At 40.3% G+C, this 21,564-nt stretch overlaps 2 protein-coding genes across 2 annotated transcripts; one reads left to right on the top strand and one right to left on the bottom strand.

The window, feature by feature from the left end:
* Nucleotides 1-2,437: 2,437 nt before the first annotated feature.
* On the bottom strand, nt 2,438-4,338 carry LOC113144584 (glutamine amidotransferase-like class 1 domain-containing protein 3A, mitochondrial). Its single transcript, XM_026330747.1, has 5 exons — nt 4,219-4,338; nt 3,607-3,719; nt 3,216-3,387; nt 2,918-3,119; nt 2,438-2,828 (listed from the first exon to the last, which is right to left on the bottom strand). The coding sequence occupies exons 2-5, from the start codon at nt 3,712-3,714 to the stop codon at nt 2,636-2,638; spliced, it is 675 nt and encodes a 224-aa protein (XP_026186532.1). The 5' UTR covers nt 3,715-3,719; nt 4,219-4,338; the 3' UTR covers nt 2,438-2,635.
* Nucleotides 4,339-4,863: 525 nt separating this feature from the next.
* On the top strand, nt 4,864-8,721 carry LOC113144781 (uncharacterized). Its single transcript, XM_026331006.1, has 9 exons — nt 4,864-4,918; nt 5,489-5,602; nt 5,719-7,395; nt 7,488-7,587; nt 7,670-7,818; nt 7,934-8,046; nt 8,122-8,211; nt 8,296-8,418; nt 8,515-8,721. The coding sequence occupies exons 1-9, from the start codon at nt 4,864-4,866 to the stop codon at nt 8,719-8,721; spliced, it is 2,628 nt and encodes an 875-aa protein (XP_026186791.1).
* The last annotated feature ends 12,843 nt before the right edge of the window (nt 8,722-21,564 follow it).

The following is a 21,564-nucleotide window of genomic DNA, read 5'->3' as shown; positions in this document are numbered from 1 at the left end:
AGTCAACAAAAAGAACAAAAAGCAACTATCTATAGATAACAAAGCTACACTCCCATTACTGTGGTTTTCTATTTTACGTGACAAGATTTGAAGTGCAAACAAAAAGAGGTGGCTGCGTTTTGCAAGAGTGCTAGAAAAATAGAGCTGTTTTCCTCATTCCAGTCTGTGGTCCTAAAGTTAATATGTGGTAATAAATCTGCAAACCGTTGTGCAGAATAGGCGTCAGGACAGATTAAACAGAGGGGGATCAACACGTGTGTAATGTGTGGGTGATATGCGATTACCATACCAACAAATCCCACAGTATTTCCAGCAAGTATATTCATCACTCAGCTACTTTATACAAGGAAACAAACACTGAAATGAAAAGAGATAAGATATGATAAGACAGGATCACCTTTATTATTATTATTATTATTTATTTTACCTGGGGGGTCTACTGCAGTGTTGGTTGTACAGTCTCACACCAGCAGGAAGGAAGGACCTGGAGTATTTACTATAATCCTTCTTTCGGTAGATTAGAACTTCTTTCAAGTCCACTTGTTACCCAAGATAATAACAGAAAGCGCTGAAAACCAGGCACTCTCAGGTTTATGGCCAAGGCTAGCAACTAGCTTCTATGACCTGACTGGTTGCCCTGTGACCCCTATGTAGCCTATCCTCATGGGGGAGGCTATGAAGGAAGGGGAGTGGGAGGGAGCAGAGGTATGGACTCCCCTAGTATCCTCACTAGTCTAAGTCTGAATATTGTTCTGACCAGTTTTTATACTTATGACTTTCTGGACGATGGTCTCCACATGCAAGGCACAGCCTAACAATCTGCACACAAGCTCAGACAAATATAGCTGTGTTCGCTGTTATGTCTTGTGGTCTGCACAAAGCAGTGAAAGGTTTTCAGTATATTTTAAACTTGAACTTAAAGCCTCAGTTTAGTTCAATAGACACTTTAACTGCAATGCCTTATCTGCTTAACCTTTTCCTTTCAGATGTTTTCTCCTTTCCTATAAGTAAATTTTCAGAGAGATTTTTACTCAGCTTCCAACTTAATATCCTTAATATGTAACAAATACGCACATCATCACCTCTTTTAACAGTGGTAAACAACAACAAAAAACAAAGACAGACTTCGGATGCTGCTGCTCTTGTTGCTGAATGATGATATGATGATGTAGTGGAAAACGTGACTTTTGGACTTTAGAAGGAGGACTTCCTCTCTGATGGAAAGAAAATTCCCTAGAGCAATAAGGAAACATTGGCACAGTGAACCGCTGTAATACTATACACTACAGACAATACAGGGCTATCCTTCAGATGATTTGACCTACATAATAATCACAACAGTTACATATTGGATGGATATAATACTGGGAGATAATTAAATAAAGAACAAAGGATATAAGCAATAAACAAATTATAGGAATAATGAGAATATAACTAATAAGAAATAACATGTTTATTTAGTGATAATTATGAGGACGGTTAATGTAAATGCAGGCCATAGTGCATTGCTGTGTTTCATCTTAAGGAAAGAGTCCTATTGTAACCATAAAAACAAAAAATAAAGGGGAAAGGAACTGGTTTAAGTCTACAGATGCTACTTAACATATTGAGGTCTACTATGGAATTCGATTACAATGTGATTAAAGAAATGAAACATTGCATCTGATTTAACATAAATCTTTGATCTAGATCACTGATGTAACATGGACCTGCTGCTTGTATCTGCTACTCTGATTAGGGCCACAGGAACAGTGTCCTGATCGATCAGTCACTCTCTGTCTATGTCACTAGATGAGTAAATTGCAAGCCCATCATTTTATCAGGTTATATTATACTTTAACATATAAAGGGTTAACTTTAATTCTCATCAGCCAGTAGGACGATGGCTTGTCTGAAAAAGGAAAAACTCTCATATAGCTCAAAAATAGGTGAAAATTGTCACCTGCAGTCACACACAGACGTGCGTTAATGATGTGTTTAATGGGTCTGAGTTGATCAAAACTGCATATTGACATTTGTAACTTTCTGTTGTTTTCCATCATGTGTATTGATGCAGTAAAACATAAGGTAATAATGCAAGATCCTATTTCTCTAAAGCTTCAGGCCTATAACATAATCATAAATATGTTACGTTTTAGCAGTTGAAGACCACCTTTTTGTGGTGCTCATATTATTCGGTAGTCAAATGTTTGGGTAACAAAATGATTAACCATAGTATTATGTTAGAAAATCTCAATATCTTCTTGCTTGGTGGTTAAGGTGTTTCTATGTTGGGTCATGTTTAAAAACGCAGTATATCTGGATGTCTGAATTGCAAAAACACAATGAGGAGGGAGGACTGTAATAGATTAGTCTTCCATATGTCGGTTTCTGGACCTTTACAGAATTTATGTCACAAATTTCCATTTTTATTTTTGTAAAAAAAATATAAACACAGTAATGCTCATTAACTCAGACTTTATTGAGAATTCCAAAAAGCTGACAATAAAACTTCATTGAAATGTTTTGTGATAGCAAAATGAAAATGCTATAGATGCAAAATGCTGGAACTTAATCCAATAGCTATATTTTATAAAGTAGCATCACATGGTTTTGTAGTAATTAAACACAAATAAGAAGTATGCAGACAAATGTGCTAAGCAAGTTTCAGTGTCTCTGTAACCATGACACCTATTCCATCAAACACTTGATGAATGGGAGCATTGCACATGAAGGCACAGGTGGTGACCAGCTTATTTTTGACATCAACATGCACTTCCCCCACGTCCTTGTTAATGTGGTTGCAGCCCAGCTCCTTCAAAGCGCATGCAGTCTGGGCATACGGCCACCTGTGGAAGACAACACACGGACCATCAGAACTGTATATTGATTTCTTTATAACGCTAAACATCTGAAGATGACAGACCATTTCACTCACTTTTCACACTGTTTGTCCTGCCCCACCGTGACCTCACAGCCAGGTATGATTTTGGCAGCGAGGATGGGAGAGATGCAGCACATGCCCAGTGGCTTCCCAGCTTTGTGAAAGGCTTTGATGAACTTCTCCAGAAGTGGTTGGATGGTGCAGTCCTTATTCTTCACTGCCCAGTCGCTCAGGTTCTTAGCCACACCAAAACCACCTGAACAAGAAAACAAAAAGCGAAGGTGAAAACATTGTTAGAGTAACACAAAGAAATGCATAACTGCATACTCTACATGGAGTGATTCAGTCATACCTGGGATGATAACAGCATCAAATGCTGAAACCTGTAACTTGGCCAGGTCAGTCACGTCACCCCTGGCAATACGTGCGCTTTCTTGCAAGATGTTTCTTTTCTCATTTGTAGGTTTCCCCTCACAGTGGTTTACAACATGCATCTGATCTGTGTCCGGAGCAAACATCTCCACCTGGAAGATCAAACTCTAGTATGTAACACTTTCTGTATTGATCTAACTATTGTAGGGTCTGTTAGTGAGTCACTCAGTGGGTCAGGGTTGTCACTTTTGCAATGATTCAAAAGGAGGAAATAAACACCAGAATAAAAGTTGTGGAACCTGTGGACAAAGACTGTCACACAAAAGAGAAAATCTTTGTCACAACATAACAACATGGTTTTCTCCTCTTACTTTTGCTCCAGCACGACTCAGGTGGATGAGGACAGCAGATGCCTCATGGATCTCTGTTCCGTCATAAACTCCACAGCCTGAGAGAATAACTGCAACACGTTTTGCCATGATTCCTATAAAACGCACAAACACAGCCAATGTATTTCATCTGAAGTCTGTTTACACTGCATTGACTCCATATTGACACACTGACAGAACAGAATAATGCTCCCCTATCAGTTATGACTAAACCTATTTGAATGAGTGACCATTTCTGCTCAGACACCTGTTGCACTTGTTTACATAAAATATTTATCGAGCCCGGTGAGAGATAGGACTCCCTGGTGCTGCTGCTGCTGCCAGGTAACACGGACACCAGTGAGAACAACTTACCGACAAACATGTGACCTCATGGTGACTCTGCTTTTAATGACTAATTGTTCAGTTTCAGATTCAAATGCATATCATACACTTACTCAGTGTTTCACTGCTTCCCTCGTGAATTTTACAGTGCTACTTCTCAGCTCCTCACACTTCTACTACTGTAACTCAGAATATTTTCCCTAAATTACATTTAGCTGAGGTTAAGTTCAGATAGCAAGAGACTGTAGATGTAGTAGCTGTAGATCTCACCTTGTATGTGTAGGTCTTGTTTCTGCTGCGTGTAATGGAGCTGTTGCGTAGAGGTGTGCAGTCTGAGCACTGAAGCAGGCTCTTTATAGTCCTGTATGGTCTTGCCTGCCGCTCCTGTCTCCTCCCACACCCTGCTGTCCAAGAGGCTGACATCATGCAGCTCAAATGAAACCAGGAACTTGTTTCATAAAGCTAAAATGCTGAATCATTCCCCCTAATAGCTTTTAAATCAGCTTTTAAAATGATAATATTCAGAGCCTGTCGATTCAAATTCTAGTAAGAGTAATTTTTGGATGCATGTGAATATATTCATGATTTATTCTATTAACTTTATTTAGACTTTAGGAAAAAAAATAGGTCTTAAAGCTTATTTACATTTTACGGTTTAACATTTGTTTAGAAGAATAACACGCAATATTTTTCTTTTTGTAGTGTTTACCTAAGACAAGGTGACTTGGCAACGCTGCCCACATAAGATAGGCAGAGAAAAAAAAATCTACATGTGTCTGCAGGTTATACAGGTGCAGCGCTATCCCAGCTTTCTCTTCCCGGAGCTGGTACCTGCAGCTTCTGCTTCCTTCTGCGTGCTGACGTCACACGCAACTGTATAAAATGCAACCTTCCGTCTGGAAATCCACTCCTACCATGGCTCATAAACCTTCGCTGCATGTGTCCGTTGGCATATTGGGCATCGCTGGCGGTGAGATTTTATTCACATACTTTAGTTACGAGGGCGTTTTTATTATTATTATTATTATGATTATTATTATTATTATTTGTTATCTTTTAAATTTAAGAATCTGCAATACACAAGATCACCTCCTTTTATTAGGAAAACCTAAGAATAAGAATAAATGAGAAATTATCATAGTCCTATTCCGTAGCCATAATTTAGCCCGTGGGAACAACGTGGTCAGGCATTAATAAACACGTATGAACGATTCGGTGAATGCATGGGCAAGGATTGATAACGTGAGATATTAATGAGATGCCATGTTGTGACCAAGGCTTCACGTTGTATGGTAATGAGCTCATTTAGGTGACAGAAAGCTTATTGTTTTGGACATATGCGTTTTATTATCAAGTGAACAAATGTAATATATTTATACTAAAAAGATCAACTTTCATCTTATCCTATATATCTCATGTTGATTAGCAATCTACATTTCTATGGCGGGTGTTGTATTTATAAAACAACATTATTAAAAATAAATAACGCTTTTCTTTTCCATCATAATGTTAAATTAATTGATTTTGTTTAAACTATCAGGTTCTCTCCTCCTTTTGGTGAACAGCTATGCCAGCTCTCCTGAAAATAACCTCATCCCCTTTACTGCTCTTGGGATTCTGCTCCTCATCATTGCAGCCCTCTTAGCTTATGCAGGTTGGAATTGATAAAAACATATTACTGGATTTATTTTGTTAATTTCTACTAATTGGTTGATTTGTGTTTAAATCGCAATACTCCCACCTCTGCTCTGTTTATGTTTTGTCTTTTAGGTGTCCGGCGCAGTCTGTCCCACGCCCAGCTGTTTTCTGTTCTGTGTCTGACTGTCTCTGCCCTGTGGTGTGGCTCAGGTCTGGTGTACATCCTGGTGGGCCAGGGGGTGCTGCAGCCCACAGAGTTAAGATCCTCTCTGGTCCCTGGTCTGGCAGCATTTACCTTGGCTCTGCTCATCATAGGCGTAGTTGCAGTCCTAGTAAAAAAAGCAGTTATTTGTCTCATAGCTGTTGGTATTAGCTTGGCATGTGCCCATCAAATCGCCAGCCTGTCGGCTGCAGGTTTTGGTCAGTCTGCCACAGCTGCTAACTACCTCCTTGTCTGTCTGGTGGGTGTTTACTTTGGTTTTGGACGTCTACTGTCAACTATCACTCAGGGTAAAGTGGAACCTCCAGGAACAGGCCTGAAGAAAAAAGCTGAAGTCAAAACAGAGCAGAACCAGGGGTGTAGTGATGCGGTGTCTGTGGGTTTGGTGATGAACTTACTGTCTGCCTCTGTGCTGGCTTGTCCTCTGTTAGGTGTGGTCCCCAAGCTCTCCACAGGTCATGTCCCCTGGCTATGGACAGCTGGAGTCTTCCAGCTTGGCATGTGCATCCTTTTTTACCGAGCCATGGACACACTAGCTGCCACTTTTTATGGCTTCACTGCTCTGCTGAAATTTGCAGAGGGCTACAGTGCTCTCCTCTCCTTTTACTCCATTCAGCCTTTCTCCCCCGTTCCCTTCCCTGTCGTCTTCTCTGTGCTTTTCTTCATCCTGGCCCTGTTCAGCTGTCAGAAGAACTTGCTGGAGGGGCTCTACCAATTATTCTTTGTAGCCTACTGTATCGCCATTGCTGCCCAGCCTCAAGGCTTCTTCCAAGGGGGCACTGAGGGTGTACAGGCAGCTATATTTGTAGTTTCTGCCATCATGCTTTTAATTACCACATTCAATATGGTGTCCACTACCATGATCCCCACAGGGCAGGGCTGTTTCAAGGCTTTAGTAAATAGGATGCAGTGTCTTACTCTCCGAGCACATGATAAAGAGCTACACGCGCCTCACCTGGGTTATTCTAAATATGCAGATGCAGAGGTGTTAGGTCACGCCTGCAGCGTGTTGGCTGCTTTTGCCATCACGGCCACAGTTGGTGGCAGAAATCCCCTGTCTGTGCTGATTCTGCCCTGGGTGGTGGTGGCTGGTGGGGCTCTACAGCTGCTCTGCGGCTCAGTAGCCTTCGCTCGGGGTAAGACTTTTGAGAGCACAGTTTTTATTCTCTATGGGGTGATGTGGACTGTGTGGGGATTGACGCGATACGGTGGCCTGTACGGTGAAACCAGAGGCTTTAATGTGGCAGTCGGGATCATTAGCTTCATGCTGTTTAACTGTTTAGTGACAGCTGCTGCACTGTTTCTAAATGTCGCCTGGTTTGCCTACACCTTCACCTTCCAGCTCATTCTCATTAGCTTCTTGCTCGATGCAGTGGGTAACCTGCCTTATGGTTATGACATTGGAGTCACTATCATCTTTGGCCTTGTCAGTTTCTATTGTTTCCTGGCTCACATTTTCAACAGCACCTTCCAGTCCCCCCAGATCCCTTTAGGAAAACCTTTGGTCAAGCTGAGTGGGGTTGGGGGAGGCGCAGGTGTCTGTCCACATGTACCAGCCCGCAAGGCCACATCTGTTCAGCAGATAGCAGGTGAGCTACTAAAGACATCAGTGTCTGTTTCTACAATGAAGTGTTGTTTCTCTTGTCAATATGAGATTTGTTTCTTCTCTTCATTTCTGTAGAAATCATGAAGAATGGTGGCATATGTGGAATGCCTACTGACACAGTCTATGTGCTGGTGGCAGCTTGCAACAGGCCTGATGCAGTGGTCAAAGCTTACAAGTGAGTTTCTGTTTTTATGTGTGGCCTGCAGTCATTTACTGATTGAGTTTACCTAAACTTTGATTGTTGTGTTTGACTTCAGGGTGAAGAAGCAGGCGGAGGACCGACCTATGTCCCTGTGGATCTCCTCCATCAAACAATTGGAGCCGGTGCGACACCTGCTGAGCCCTCTGCTGCTGGACTTCATGGAAGCTGCTTGGCCATCCTCCATTAGTATGGTTATAAGCAGAGGTGGGTGTGTGTGTTTTTGGACACATGTATATTTATATATGTAACACTGTGTGTGCTCGTCATGTTGCATGCTGGGTATGTTTTGAGTATTGTAGTGGTTTCTTGTCTCAAACAGGTCCATGGATGGACATCTTTGGTTTGGGAGAAGCTGCCAAACACATAGGGACTCCACAAAGCATCGCTATCAGAAACCCAGACTGTTCTGTGGCCACACACCTCATTAATCTGGTAGGGTCCTTAATTCTGGATTGCAATATAAGTGAGAATTGTAGGCAGCAGTCTAATTCATGTTTTTCTTTGCAGGTTGGGCCTATTGCAGTAACCTCAGCCAACCCTACAGGGGAAGCAGACACAACTCACCATAACCAAGTTTATGCAAAGCTGGGAGACAAGGTAATGGGAATAGTTTCATTATAATAAGCAGGAGGCACTTTTTCATGTTTTGCAGTAAGCAGTATCTGCATTTTGCTTGATTAGGTGGATGGTGTTCTGTGTGATGGCCCCTCCCCAGAGAACATCGCTTCTACAGTGGTCGACTGCACTAAGATTGAAACAGGACACATTGGTTTCTTCAGAGTGGGTCTCATTCCTAAATCCAAGGTAATAAAGATACTGTTGTGTTCAGTCTGAGTGCACAGTCTTAGTTTGTTTTCTGCTCACACTAATGCTGTCTGCCTTTGTTTACCTGCTGTGAAGGTTCTTCAAATCTTTGAGGAGGTTCAGAGGAGACACAGACAGGGACGGACAAATCCATCTTTTGAGTACGATCTGCATCTACCAGACACACAAAGGGACCTGAGCTCAGGAGACACCAGCTCAACAGAGTCAGGAAGAGGAACTGGAAGCTCAACACCATCTAGATTTTCACCTGAGCATAGTCCAGTTCTCAGAAATGGATCATAGTTTATCAAGTGAGTTTACCTGTGTAATGTTAAATTTTAAGTGCTATTGACTATTGAATACCTCTAATCTTCCTCTCCAAGACACATTTGTATTCATGATTAAGGTGTATAATGTATATGTTGTTAAATAAAGTTTTTATTGACCGTGTATACTTTTAGGAATAAATTACGCCAGATCCATACTCATAAACTATATATGTAAAATGTAAAATATTTTTTAATATTTTAAAATGTTTGTATAACTCCTGATACACTCTATAATCAACAGTAATGAAAGCACAATTATTGAAGTTCAAACATATTTACACACATTTTCATTTTATGCAAAAAAACTGTAAATCATTAAATAATGAGTCCTGATAACACCTCAATATCATATTCAACATTTCACTGGATTACACTGCAAAGCACGTTCGCCATATTTTTAGTGGTGTATCAAAGGGATTTCTCAGTGCATTTATTCATACACATGAAACAGGTGCCATCATTTCATAATTTAAGTATGTTTAGGTGAGCTTGATACTCTAGAGAGCCTAAAGAAGAGGGTAAAGGAATTCAGGATTGAAGCCCATATAGTTCTGCCTGTAAACCAACTGAGTTTTGGTCCATTGTATTTGGTGCAATTGTATTAATAGACATTTTCTGTAATAGTTGAGATATTCAACATGAACAATTTAAGATGTTTTATTATTTCTGTCAAAACTTTACAGCAGTCTGTTTGAAAACGGTTCAGTAAAGGGGAAAGGGGCAGATGTGGCCTAATGGATAGGGAAACCTAAAAATTGCAGATTCAAGTCTCAGGTCCAGCAGGAATTGTCGGTGGGATGGAGTGAATAGCCAGCGCCCTGTCTACCTTCAATACCATGACTGAGGTGAGGCCCTTGAGCAAGGCACCAGACCCCCAACTGAATTGGCTGCCCACTGCTCCAGGTGTGTGTTCACGGTGTGTGTGTGCACTTTGGGATGGGTTAAATGCAGAGCACAAATTCCAAGTATGGGTCACCATACTTGGCCATATAAGTCACTTTCACTCAAAGCAGAGCATTGGTGGGCGACTGCACTAACTGCAACACCATCTAGATTTTCACCTGAACATAGTCAAGTCCTCAGAAATGGATCATAGTATCAAAGCACTGCTTAAAAATTGTGGCCCTGTGATTGACTGGTGACCTGTCCAGGGTGTACCCCTGTCTTTCACCCAAAGAGAGCTGGGATGACTCTAAATAGGAATAGTATTGACATAGGTATAGATAATGGATGTATGAATGGATAATTACAAAAAAGCCTCTGTTTTGTTTGTTTTATTAAAAAAACACACTTTCAGTAAATCCCTGGTTTCATTTACAAATAATGTGATTTAAGATTATGTATTATTTATGCACAACAAAAAACGCACTTTCTTTACTTTCTTCACTTTCTGGAGCATGTGATTGGTATCAGAGGAACAGCGTTAAAGTGGTTCCAATCCTATTTATCGGACAGATTCCAGTTTGTTCATGTCCATGATGAACCTTCCACACGAACAAAAGTTAGTTATGGAGTTCCACGAGGCTCCGTTCTAGGACCGATTCTGTTCACCCTGTACATGCTTCCTTTAGGATATGTCATTAGGAAGCACTCTATTAATTACCACTGCTATGCAGATGACACTCAGTTATATCTATCTATTAAACCTGTTAACACAAACCAGTTAACCAGACTTCAAGCCTGTCTAACTGACATAAAGGCCTGGATGACCAGTAACTTTTTACTTTTAAACTCGGAGAAAACAGAAGTCATTATATTTGGGCCAAAAAATCTCAGAAATAACTTTTCTCAAATAATAGCTACTCTAGATAGCATAACCCTGGCCTCTAGCACTACTGTAAAAAACCTTGGAGTTATTTTTGACCAGGACATGTCCTTTAACTCACACATAAAACAAATCTCTAGAACTGCATTCTTTCACCTGCGCAACATTTCCAAAATTAGGAACATCCTGTCTCAAAATGATGCAGAAAAACTAGTCCATGCATTTGTTACCTCAAGGCTAGATTACTGTAACTCATTACTATCTGGATGTCCTAATATCTTAATAAAAAGCCTCCAATTAATCCAGAATGCCGCAGCCAGAGTCCTGACAGGAACTAGCAGGAGAGATCATATTTCTCCTATATTGGCTTCTCTTCATTGGCTCCCTGTAAAATATAGAATAGAATTTAAAATCCTTCTTCTCACATACAAATCCCTTCATAATCAAGCTCCTTCATACCTTAAAGACCTCATAGTACCATATTATCCCAATCGACCACTTCGCTCTCAGAGTGCAGGTCTACTTGTGGTTCCCAGAGTTTCCAAAAGCAGAATGGGAAGCAGAGCCTTTAGCTATCAAGCTCCTCTCCTATGGAACCAGCTCCCAGTCTGGGTTCAGGAGGCAGACACTCTCTATATTTTTAAGGCTAGACTTAAAACCTTCCTCTTTGACAAAGAGTATAGTTAGGGCTGGTTTCAGGCAACCCTGAACCATCCCTTAGTTATGCTGCTACAGGCCTGGACTGCCCGAGGACCATCGGTGCACTGAGCTCCCCTACCCTAACCCCCCCCTTTCCCTTCCCCTCCCCTCTCTTCTCTCCTCCCACCTCATGTATATTCCACCATTGAATGTTACTAACCTTGTGTTCTCTCTCTCCCCTAGTTTGTGCTCTCTCCCTCTCTCTCTATTCTCTCTGTACCTTCTGCAGGTGTCCCTGGTCCTGGAGCTGTATATCGCTGATGTGCAGTTACTGGCCCCACCAACCTGCAGTGTCTATTTGTTGTTTATTGTTGCTGTTCTTTTCTCTCTGCTCTATCCACTCACCCCAACCGGTCGAGGCAGATGGCCGCCCAAACTGAGCCCGGTTCTGCTGGAGGTTTTTTCTTCCGTTAAAGGGAGTTTTCCCTCTCCACTGTCGCCAAGTGCTTGCTCATAAGGGAATTGTTGGGTTTTTAGTTTTAGTTTTTGTAAAGTGCCTTGAGATGATTTGTATTGTGATTTGGCACTATACAAATAAAATTGAATTGAATTGAATTGAATTTACAAGTAACTTTTGTAATGTTGCAGAAGTGCAAGTTAGAAGCCCAGGTCTGCCTGAAACCCAACTTAGTTTCTGTTTGTGTATTTGCAGCATGGTTTGTTCGATACAAGTCTTTAGTTAGTGCTTAAACAAGGAAAATGGCATAAAAAATGTCTCAGTGTCTTTGATTATCATGATGTAAAATTAACTGCACTGAAAAAACACAGTTGTGCTTTTGTGGGTGCTGACTTTTGTGTTTTAAAAAAGAAAAATGCCAAAAATAATCGTGTCCTCATGCATTTGCTTTTAGTTTCAAAGTGACACATCATAGTGGAGAAAAATTATTACACTAAGGAAACAAATTCAGGCCCTTCCTTATTGGTATACAAATCATTGGTTTCACAGACTTCCAGAAAAACCTGATCTTCTGATCTTCTGGAATTATATTGATGTGTCAAAAAGCTTACTCCTTCGTGAATAGTTTGACAACCGCTGTGCCACTACACTTAAGACAGTCTTACCTTCTACACTGTGAAGGCAGATTGACATAAACTGTTATATCAACAAAACATTTCTTCTCCTTATGAATACCCTGATATCCTGTGACCAGTTATCAGACTGTGGATGGATTAGACCCAACTGATTTAAATTGACTTCTAAAGTAGTGCCGTCAGCCTAGGGACCCTGGCCATTGTGCTGTTCACCTGCTTCTTTACAAGTAACTTTTGTAATGTTGCAGAAGTGCAAGTTAGAAGCCCAGGTCTGCCTGAAACCCAACTTAGTTTCTGTTTGTGTATTTGCAGCATGGTTTGTTCGATAGGAGTCTTTAGTTAGTGCTTAAACAAGGAAAATGGCATAAAAAATGTTTCAGTGTCTTTGATTATCATGATGTAAAATTAACTGCACTGAAAAAACACAGTTGTGCTTTTGTGGGTGCTGACTATTGTGTTTTAAACAAGAAAAATGCCAAAGATAATTGTGACTCTACATTCTGCCTTAGTTTGGTCAATGTAATTGAAATGTGTCCAGATTTTGCTGCGTTTCCTGTTGTCACTCATTTTCTCAAGTTTTTTTTACCTTTCCAGTCCGTTTGTGTTGTGTTCCCTGCTCTTTCTCTCGTCTCCCTCCCTCCTGTTCGTGTGCTTACTGTGTGCTGTGTGTGTAACCCCCCCCACTCAGCGCAGACAGAGACGCCACACATATTGACCAATCAAATGCGGCTTGAAGAGAAAAGAGAGAGAGAGAGAGAGAAACAAAGCGGATCCCAAATCAGGAGCCGGCTCCTGTCGTTCACGTGAAAGAGCCGGCTCTCAGAGCCGTTTCGTTCACGACCGACACATCACTATTTCATGAACATTAGTAAAAATCAGCTACACTAAAGAACCATGTGAGTGAAAATATGACAAGAACATATTAAAAAAAGATAATGAACTCCTCAACATCTTGTCTCTGGTTTGAGACAATTTTTCCTAATTTTCAGATCAGTTTTCATCATTATACAATCCAACAATAAGATCTTTTCTTGAAAATTTTTAAAATCTCATAATTACAACAAAAAGCTTCGTTTAGTTTTTTTTGTTTGTGTGTTTTTCATCAGTCGCAGTTCACCATGGCAGCATGTGGTGACTTTGCCTCTGGTTCCTCTTCCTTGTGCACGGATAATTGATTTACAGTGGGTACAGAAAGTATTCAGACCCCTTTACATTTTTCACCCTGTGTCATTGCAGCCTTTTGCCAAAATCAAAAAAGTTCATTTTATTTCTCATTAATGTACACTCAGCACCCCATCTTGACAGAAAAAAACAGAAATGTAGAAATTTTTGCAAATTTATTACAAAAGAAAAACTGAAATATCACATGGAAATATCACATCACAAAGAGTGAAAAATTTAAAGGGGTCTGAATACTTTCCGTACCCACTGTATGCCCATCCCTGCAATGTTATTCTCATTGTGAAACTGTCAGCATTACAGAAGCTCCAGCAATATGGGAAATGAAGAAGTTTCTTGTTCTCCTCCTGTCAGTCAATTAGTCACTTATTTGGGAAGTGCCACACAGCCTTTTACTTGAAATGAATACACCTTTTGATGATGCTGACTTTTGTGTTTTAAGCAGTAATAAAAATATTTCCATCCATGTGTCTTTGATTCATGTTTGCAAGTGACACATCAGGAAATATGTATTACACTGAAGACTCACGTACATCCTTGTTGTCATATAATCTTTTGGTTTTACACTTTCGAGGTGATGTTTGAGGACAATAATTCCTAATATGTAACAGTAATCCATGGTTTCATTTACAAATAATGTGATTTAAGATTATGTATTATTTATACACAACAAAAAACACACTTTCTTTACAAGTATCTTTTGTAATGTTGCAGAAGTGCAAGTTTGAAGCCCAGATAGTTCTACCTGTAACCCAACTGAGTTTTGGTTCATTGTATTTGCAGCATGGTTTGTTCGATAGGAGTCTTTAGTTAGTGCTTAAACAAGGAAAATGGCATAAAAAATGTCTCAGTGTCTTTGATTATCATGATGTAAAATTAACTGCACTGAAAAAACACAGTTGTGCTTTTGTGGGTGCTGACTTTTGTGTTTTAAAAAAGAAAAATGCCAAAAATAATCGTGTCCTCATGCATTTGCTTTTAGTTTCAAAGTGACACATCATAGTGGAGAAAAATTATTACACTAAGGAAACAAATTCAGGCCCTTCCTTATTGGTATACAAATCATTGGTTTCACAGACTTCCAGAAAAACCTGATCTTCTGATCTTCTGGAATTATATTGATGTGTCAAAAAGCTTACTCCTTCGTGAATAGTTTGACAACCGCTGTGCCACTACACTTAAGACAGTCTTACCTTCTACACTGTGAAGGCAGATTGACATAAACTGTTATATCAACAAAACATTTCTTCTCCTTATGAATACCCTGATATCCTGTGACCAGTTATCAGACTGTGGATGGATTAGACCCAACTGATTTAAATTGACTTCTAAAGTAGTGCCGTCAGCCTAGGGACCCTGGCCATTGTGCTGTTCACCTGCTTTCATGCAGCCTTTTCCCTTGGGGTATTCCAATACCGATTATAGAATGACTGTAGTTTTGTTTTTAAATACAAGAGTCACTTACTTTGGCTTCAAGGTTAAAAAAATGTGCATTTTGCTTGATTAAGTGAATGGTGTTCTGTGTGATGGCCTCTCCTAAGCAGTAATAAAATATTTCCATCCATGTGTCTTTGATTCATGTTTGCAAGTGACACATCAGGAAATATGTATTACACTGAAGACTCACGTACATCCTTGTTGTCATATAATCTTTTGGTTTTACACTTTCGAGGTGATGTTTGAGGACAATAATTCCTAATATGTAACAGTAATCCATGGTTTCATTTACAAATAATGTGATTTAAGATTATGTATTATTTATACACAACAAAAAACACACTTTCTTTACAAGTATCTTTTGTAATGTTGCAGAAGTGCAAGTTAGAAGCCCAGATAGTTCTACCTGTAACCCAACTGAGTTTTGGTTCATTGTGTTTGGTGGAATTTTACTAATTTTGCAGTTTAAAAATGGCACAAAGCAGGACAGTGGAGACAAATCAAATCTGTCAAATCTGCTGATTTCATTCTTTGAACTCAAATATATATATAACATTTTTTAAAAAGTTAATAGTTATAGTTAATAGTTATTGTCTTCCCCTTGTTTAATTCCCCCTTGGATTGAGCACAAGCAAGTTTTATTGGAATATTCCCTTTGTTGGCTTGTTAGTGAAATGCAGTTTGTGACTGACCCCTTAAAACCTCAGTATACACTCAATGTCATTTTTATGGTGTACAGGTGCTGACTGAAATTTATTCCAGATTCCAGACTGTGGAGTTCAAATTTACAGAAAAACCCGATATTCAGGCTTAATATTGAGATGTCAAAAAGCATTTACCTTTGGAAAAAGTTTGACAACCACTGCTACTATATTAAGTTCCAGACCCATAATCTATGCTTTCAAAATTACCAATATTATTCAATGTAACAACTTATTTCATCCATCCATCCATCTTCTTCCGCTTATCCGGGGCCGGGTCGCGGGGGCAGTAGCCGAATCAGGGATACCCAGACTTCCTTCTCCCTGGACACTTCCTGCAGCTCTTCCGGGGGGACACCGAGGCGTTCCCAGGCCAGCCGGGAGACATAGTCCCACCAGCGCGTCCTGGGTCTTCCCCGGCGCCTCCTCCCGGTGGGACATGCCCGGAACACCTCCCCTGCAAGGCGCCCAGGAGGCATCCGAAACAGATGCCCGAGCCACCTCAACTGACTCCTCTCGATGTGGAGGAGCAGCGGCTCTACTCCGAGCTCCTCCTGGGTGACCGAGCTCCTCACCCTATCTGTAAGGGAGCGCCCGGCCACCCTGCGGAGGAAGCTCATTTTAGCCGCTTGTATCCGCGATCTTGTTCTTTCGGTCATGACCCAGAGCTCACGACCATAGGTGACAACTTATTTCAAAGACAGGCAAAAATATTGTCATATAAAAATCTTTAGCAGAAAACCCAACTAAGAACTCATGGTACATATACGTTGTATGTATATATTTATTCAAATGCTGCTAACAGATCAATAATAAGAAAATCTCAAGTTTCTGGTTTTTTTGAGTGTGAATTTGCAGTGAATTTTGCTTAATACAAGTCTATGTAAAATGCTTAGTGCCATAGTGTGTGTTAGATATATACAGAAAGTTGTATCAGTAAATCAGTTAAGTCTTTGTTGTTCTGAAAATGACTGAAAATTCCCAATTCTTTGACTGTGATTCAGTGTTGGCCTAACTTAATCTCCATGGATGAGGGAAACAAAGATGTATCTTTTTCTCTTCTTGTAAATCAGTTGCTTTTCTTGTTTAGCACCTTTCTTTGATGACTGCTTTTGTGGGTGTAGTTTTTTGTGTTTTAAACAATGAAAATGCCAAAAAGAATTTTGTCTACATGTCTTTCCTGATTGTTTCAAAGTGACACATCAGGGGGAAAATTATTACACCAATTAAGAAAAAACCACAGGTACCTCCTATTTCTTATGCAATCTGGTTTTATGCTTTGGAGGTGATTATTGAGGACAGCAACAGTAAATTCATGCCTTACTTTACAAATGATGTGACTTAGGTTTATGTATTATTCACACACAGCAAAACCTCACTTTGTTCACTATTATGAGGCAATTTGCATTGTTTATACAACGACATTGTTTAGACAAGGAAAAACCCAAAGATAGTTGTTCTGCACTGAAGGAACAAATTCCTCTGTTTCCTGATGGTTACTCAATTCTGACATTAATCATGTTCCTTCACCTTTCAGTGGTTCACTGTATTTCCTGAAATGCAGCAGTCACCTGGGTTATTGTTATCACTGTTGCATTCATCTCTTTATCTCACTGTCAGCACTCCTCCTTCAGTCACCTTTCAGATGTCCATTGAATCTACGGTGAATTGGTTAAAAATTTTCAATACGACTGAGTGATCCAGAAAGATCTCTCTTTACTCTTTTTATCTTTATTTTATTTTGCACATATTAAAATTACAAAAACAATTTACAAAACTAGGGCAGCAAGGTGGCTTGGTGGTTAGTACTGTGGAGTTTGCATGTTGTCCCCGTGCTTGTGTGGGTTTTCTCCAGGTACTCTGGTTTCCTCCCACAGTCCAAAAACATGTATGTCAGGTTGATTGGTGACTCTAAATTGCCCATAGGAGTGAGTGTGATTGTGTGAGGTTGTTTGTCTCTATGTGGCCCTGTGATGGACTGGGGACCTGTCCAGGTGTACCCCTGCCTTTCACCCAAAGAGAGCTGGGATAGGCTCCAGCTGATCCCCATGACCCTGGTTAAGGAATAAGTGGGTATAGATAATGGATGGATGGAGATTAGTTTTTGTTTTATGTTTGTTTGTATAAAGAGCCGTTTGTGTAATATAGACATATATATACAAAATGTGTGTGATTTAACCAAAAAATCTCTTAAACATTTGTTGAACATTTGTGTTCTTATTAACAAGATGAGAAATTTTTATCCATATTTTACAGCCTCTATATCTTAGACAAAACTGGGCTCAGGATTTGACACATTTTGGCAGATGAACATCTTGATTTTGACAAGTACTGATGCAACTTCTGAATTAGTTTTAAAGTAGGATATGAAATGCTCAGGTATAATGCTTTGATTAAACTGTGCATGACTTTATTTGTAACTTTATGTATAATAAGGCATATTTGATGCATTTTGATACCACAAATGTTGAGAAAGTTTGTGAAATTAATCGGCAGTTGATGTCTCTTGATCTCTTACAAAAAATGGTTCCTTGTCTTTTTTTTTTTTTACAAAACCAAATGCATATTGTGCAAATGTTGTTTATTGGCAATAACCAAATCAAAAGAATCCACAATAAACTTAAACACAAAAATAAGAGAATTTTCTATTTCTTTAGATCTCAGTTTTATACAAGCATTCTGAAATATAGTTATTTGACTTCATTTCAACAATTAACACCCACAGCAATAAATATTATTATCATCGCTACAATACATTTCACTCTCCTTTGCTCCCAGATTTCATAAAGTAGCCTTGGGAAATCCAGACAGTGAAGAAACATGGTTTATCAGAAAACATAAGAAATGGGCTTTACTAAAAGTTCAGTCACACCATACTGCTTTTCACTCTGTCAAAGATTTGTTGGACTTTCACTGCAGGAACACAGCCTTCTCTCACAATGGTGATGATTCCTGTGGAGTGAGACAAGTGTGAGTGAGAATGTCTCAGTTTAAAGACATAAACTATGATCATTTTTTGGGTAAGCATTAAGATTTTTACCGTCATCAATCTTCAAGCAATTGACCACAGTGGAAGCAACAACTTCATTTGAGTTCCCGTCACACAGAACACCTTGGATCTTGTGCCCAAGTCGACTGTGGCAGAATAAATAATATAAAACTTTCTATGTGTGACAAATTTGTTACAGATTAGTGAAATTCAAAATGCTTTATGGATTACTGACAAACTAGTCATAAGACAGAAAAACAACTGTAGCTCAATACACACATTAACGAAAAGTATATACAGTAATATAGAGATTAAAGATTAAAATGTAAATAATTATAAACATATTGATTAACAAAAAATCTGATCAAAAACAATAAAAGTCAGGCCAAAGAAGTACTAGTAGTGTGTAAAGATCAACTCTTGATGTAGACTGTTCCAGTGACTTGGAACATACAAAGGAAAACTTCTATCAGACTGCAAGACTATCAGACATGTAGCGTAATGGAAGATGGTGCAGTGATTTCTAATCTGTCCTGTCATTTCTCACCTGAAGTGCAGCAAAATTCTGTGAAAAGACTCTTACTTGATGACCATGCTGTGGTGGGTGCTGTCTGGTTCTCCACTGGGATTGGCTGACGTAATGGCAAGAGGTCCAGTGATGTCACATAGGTGGGCAGTGACCGTGTGGTCAGGAACACGGATCATGATGCTGTCTCTGGTACCAACACGGTCATAAGCTGCTCCCACTCCTACACAAGGTGAGTTGAAAGGTGAGGTGAAGACTGATAACTAACATTTTCTTAAACTAAGCTGAGCTGAGTCAAAGACTGTAGCTGCCATATTCAGGTTACCTAGTTTGAACAGCCAGTCTCCTTTGCTGACGATGCAGCTGATGCCTCCAGGATACACGTTCCTCATAAACTCCCAGAGCAGAGGACTGAAGGGCGGCTCAGCTGCTTCCAGCTGCTCCACACTAGAGATGCAAATACAGATGGGTTTCTCTGCAGGCCTGTCCTGGAGCAGGTCAAGGACAACAGGCTGATGAGTTAATGATCTGTCCCATTTTACACTTCAACTAACAGCTTAGTTTTCATTCTTACCTTAATGTTATAGATTTTCTCAATAGCCTCAGGGTTCTTGCAGGAGGCGGCCAAGGCATACACTGTGTCTGTGGGAATACCACATACACCCCCTCCCTCCAGAAGGCCAGCGATCTTCAGGAGACCACCAGTGAGTCGAGAATTAGCAACAGGACACAGTAGCTCTGGAGCAGACTTTGGTTTCTCCTACACAGGGCAGGACACGTCCATTATAAAATGAATTGTATATTTCATGGCAGACCACTATAGAAACAGAGGAGCGCTACAACAGGAGTCTTCTGATTTGTTACCTTTAGCAAAGCAGGGCCCATAGGCAGAACTCTCTGAGAGAAGATGCAGTTGACCAGTGATGCCAAAGCTCCATATATAGAGATTATTGAAAGCAATGCAAGCATGGCAACTGGGAAGAAAAGGTTCACAGTATTTCAATACTGAAGATAAATTCTCAATTTAAGTATATAACAAGGTGTGAACTCTAACAAATGTGTTTAGAATGAGGCTTTGTTTAGACTAACTTTCCAGTTTATATGGCAGTCTCTGCAGAGTCGAGAGCAGGAAACAGACCAGAACAACCTCCATGACTGTTGTTAGAAGCAGCAAAACCAGGTTCCTGTAGGCAGCTGAATCAAACCATGGAAGGAATTACAATTGACTCATAAAACAGATACACAATAAAATGTTATTTTTTATTTAAGAACACTGCTGTTGTCCTTACCAATCAGCATGAGGAAAACATTAATAACCAGCAAAGCAATGGCTCCTGCTGCAAAACCATATGCTGCCTCTGTAGAAAAGTGCAGCAAGATGCCTAGAAAAAAGATTTCTGATTAGAGCTTCATGTAATTATTTTGTGGAATGAATCTAATCGTAAGTAAATACTAACATACCTGCAAACCTAAACCAGGTCCAGGTTGCCCATACGGCCACATAGATGGACGAGATGATGGATCCAAACCGGCCACCTCCTGTAACCTGCAGCCGGCTCACATAGGCCTGAATGATCGCTCCAGAGATGAGGACCCAAGGGACAGTCAGATGCAGGAAGGCTGCATTTGTGCTGGTTGTACTTGCATGGAGGGCTGAGAGAGCAGCAACCCCATTTGAAAGGTAGAACAGGGCATCTGAAGCCTGGTCAGTCTGGGGCAGTGCCCCCTGGTCTCTAGACCTGCTACACATCAAAACTCTCTTCAGCTTGTCACTGGACACAGGTTGTGGGCCTACAGGGATGAGAGACTTCTCTGCTATGGTGTTGATGAGACGTGAGAAGGTTCCGTAGAGGGAGGCTGCAGTAAACAGGGAACAAGCTATACCAAAGAAGATGTAGTAACCCTGGAGAGGGATCTGGGAAATTGTGGAGACGGTGACCAGGACAAAGAGCAAGTTGTGGACCAGTTCCAGGACATCCATGTTCAGGCTTCCCACACACACCACCAAGCCTGCCACCACAAAGAACCAGTTTCCCACCATTGCTTCCCTCCCTGAGGCCACTTTGGTCTCTTCCACAATCACAGCAGATACCACAAACTCATCCCAAGCTTTGATCAGCCAGTATGAAGCATGAAGACCAAACTTTGTGGTGTGGTAACAGTCTTGACGCAAGTGGGCATAGTAACTGGACAACAGCTGAGCAGCTGCGATGATGGAGATCCATGCAGCTCCTAAACCGAATGACTTCATGTACCCAAAGCTGTAGAAAGCAAAGATGAAGGGGGCATAAAAAATGTCTCAGTGTCTTTGATTATCATGATGTAAAATTAACTGCACTGAAAAAACACAGTTGTGCTTTTGTGGGTGCTGACTTTTGTGTTTTAAAAAAGAAAAATGCCAAAAATAATCGTTTCCTCATGCATTTGCTTTTAGTTTCAAAGTGACACATCATAGTGGAGAAAAATTATTACACTAAGGAAACAAATTC

This window comes from Mastacembelus armatus, chromosome 10, assembly GCF_900324485.2.
Source record: "Mastacembelus armatus chromosome 10, fMasArm1.2, whole genome shotgun sequence".
NCBI lineage: Eukaryota > Metazoa > Chordata > Actinopteri > Synbranchiformes > Mastacembelidae > Mastacembelus > Mastacembelus armatus.
This window is presented reverse-complemented; position numbering and strand designations above follow the sequence as displayed.

Excerpts from the sequence above, each read along its gene's own strand:
- LOC113144584 (XM_026330747.1), bottom strand. The coding sequence starts at position 3,714 with ATGGCAAAACGTGTTGCAGTTATTCTCTCAGGCTGTGGAGTTTATGAC. Across the intron at positions 3,388-3,606 it reads TGAGTCGTGCTGGAGCAAAA|GTGGAGATGTTTGCTCCGGA; the intron begins GTAAGAGGAGAA and ends TTGATCTTCCAG. Across the intron at positions 3,120-3,215 it reads TGATGCTGTTATCATCCCAG|GTGGTTTTGGTGTGGCTAAG; the intron begins GTATGACTGAAT and ends TTTCTTGTTCAG.
- LOC113144781 (XM_026331006.1), top strand. The coding sequence starts at position 4,864 with ATGGCTCATAAACCTTCGCTGCATGTGTCCGTTGGCATATTGGGCATC. Across the intron at positions 5,603-5,718 it reads AGCCCTCTTAGCTTATGCAG|GTGTCCGGCGCAGTCTGTCC; the intron begins GTTGGAATTGAT and ends TTTGTCTTTTAG. Across the intron at positions 7,588-7,669 it reads GCAGTGGTCAAAGCTTACAA|GGTGAAGAAGCAGGCGGAGG; the intron begins GTGAGTTTCTGT and ends GTTTGACTTCAG.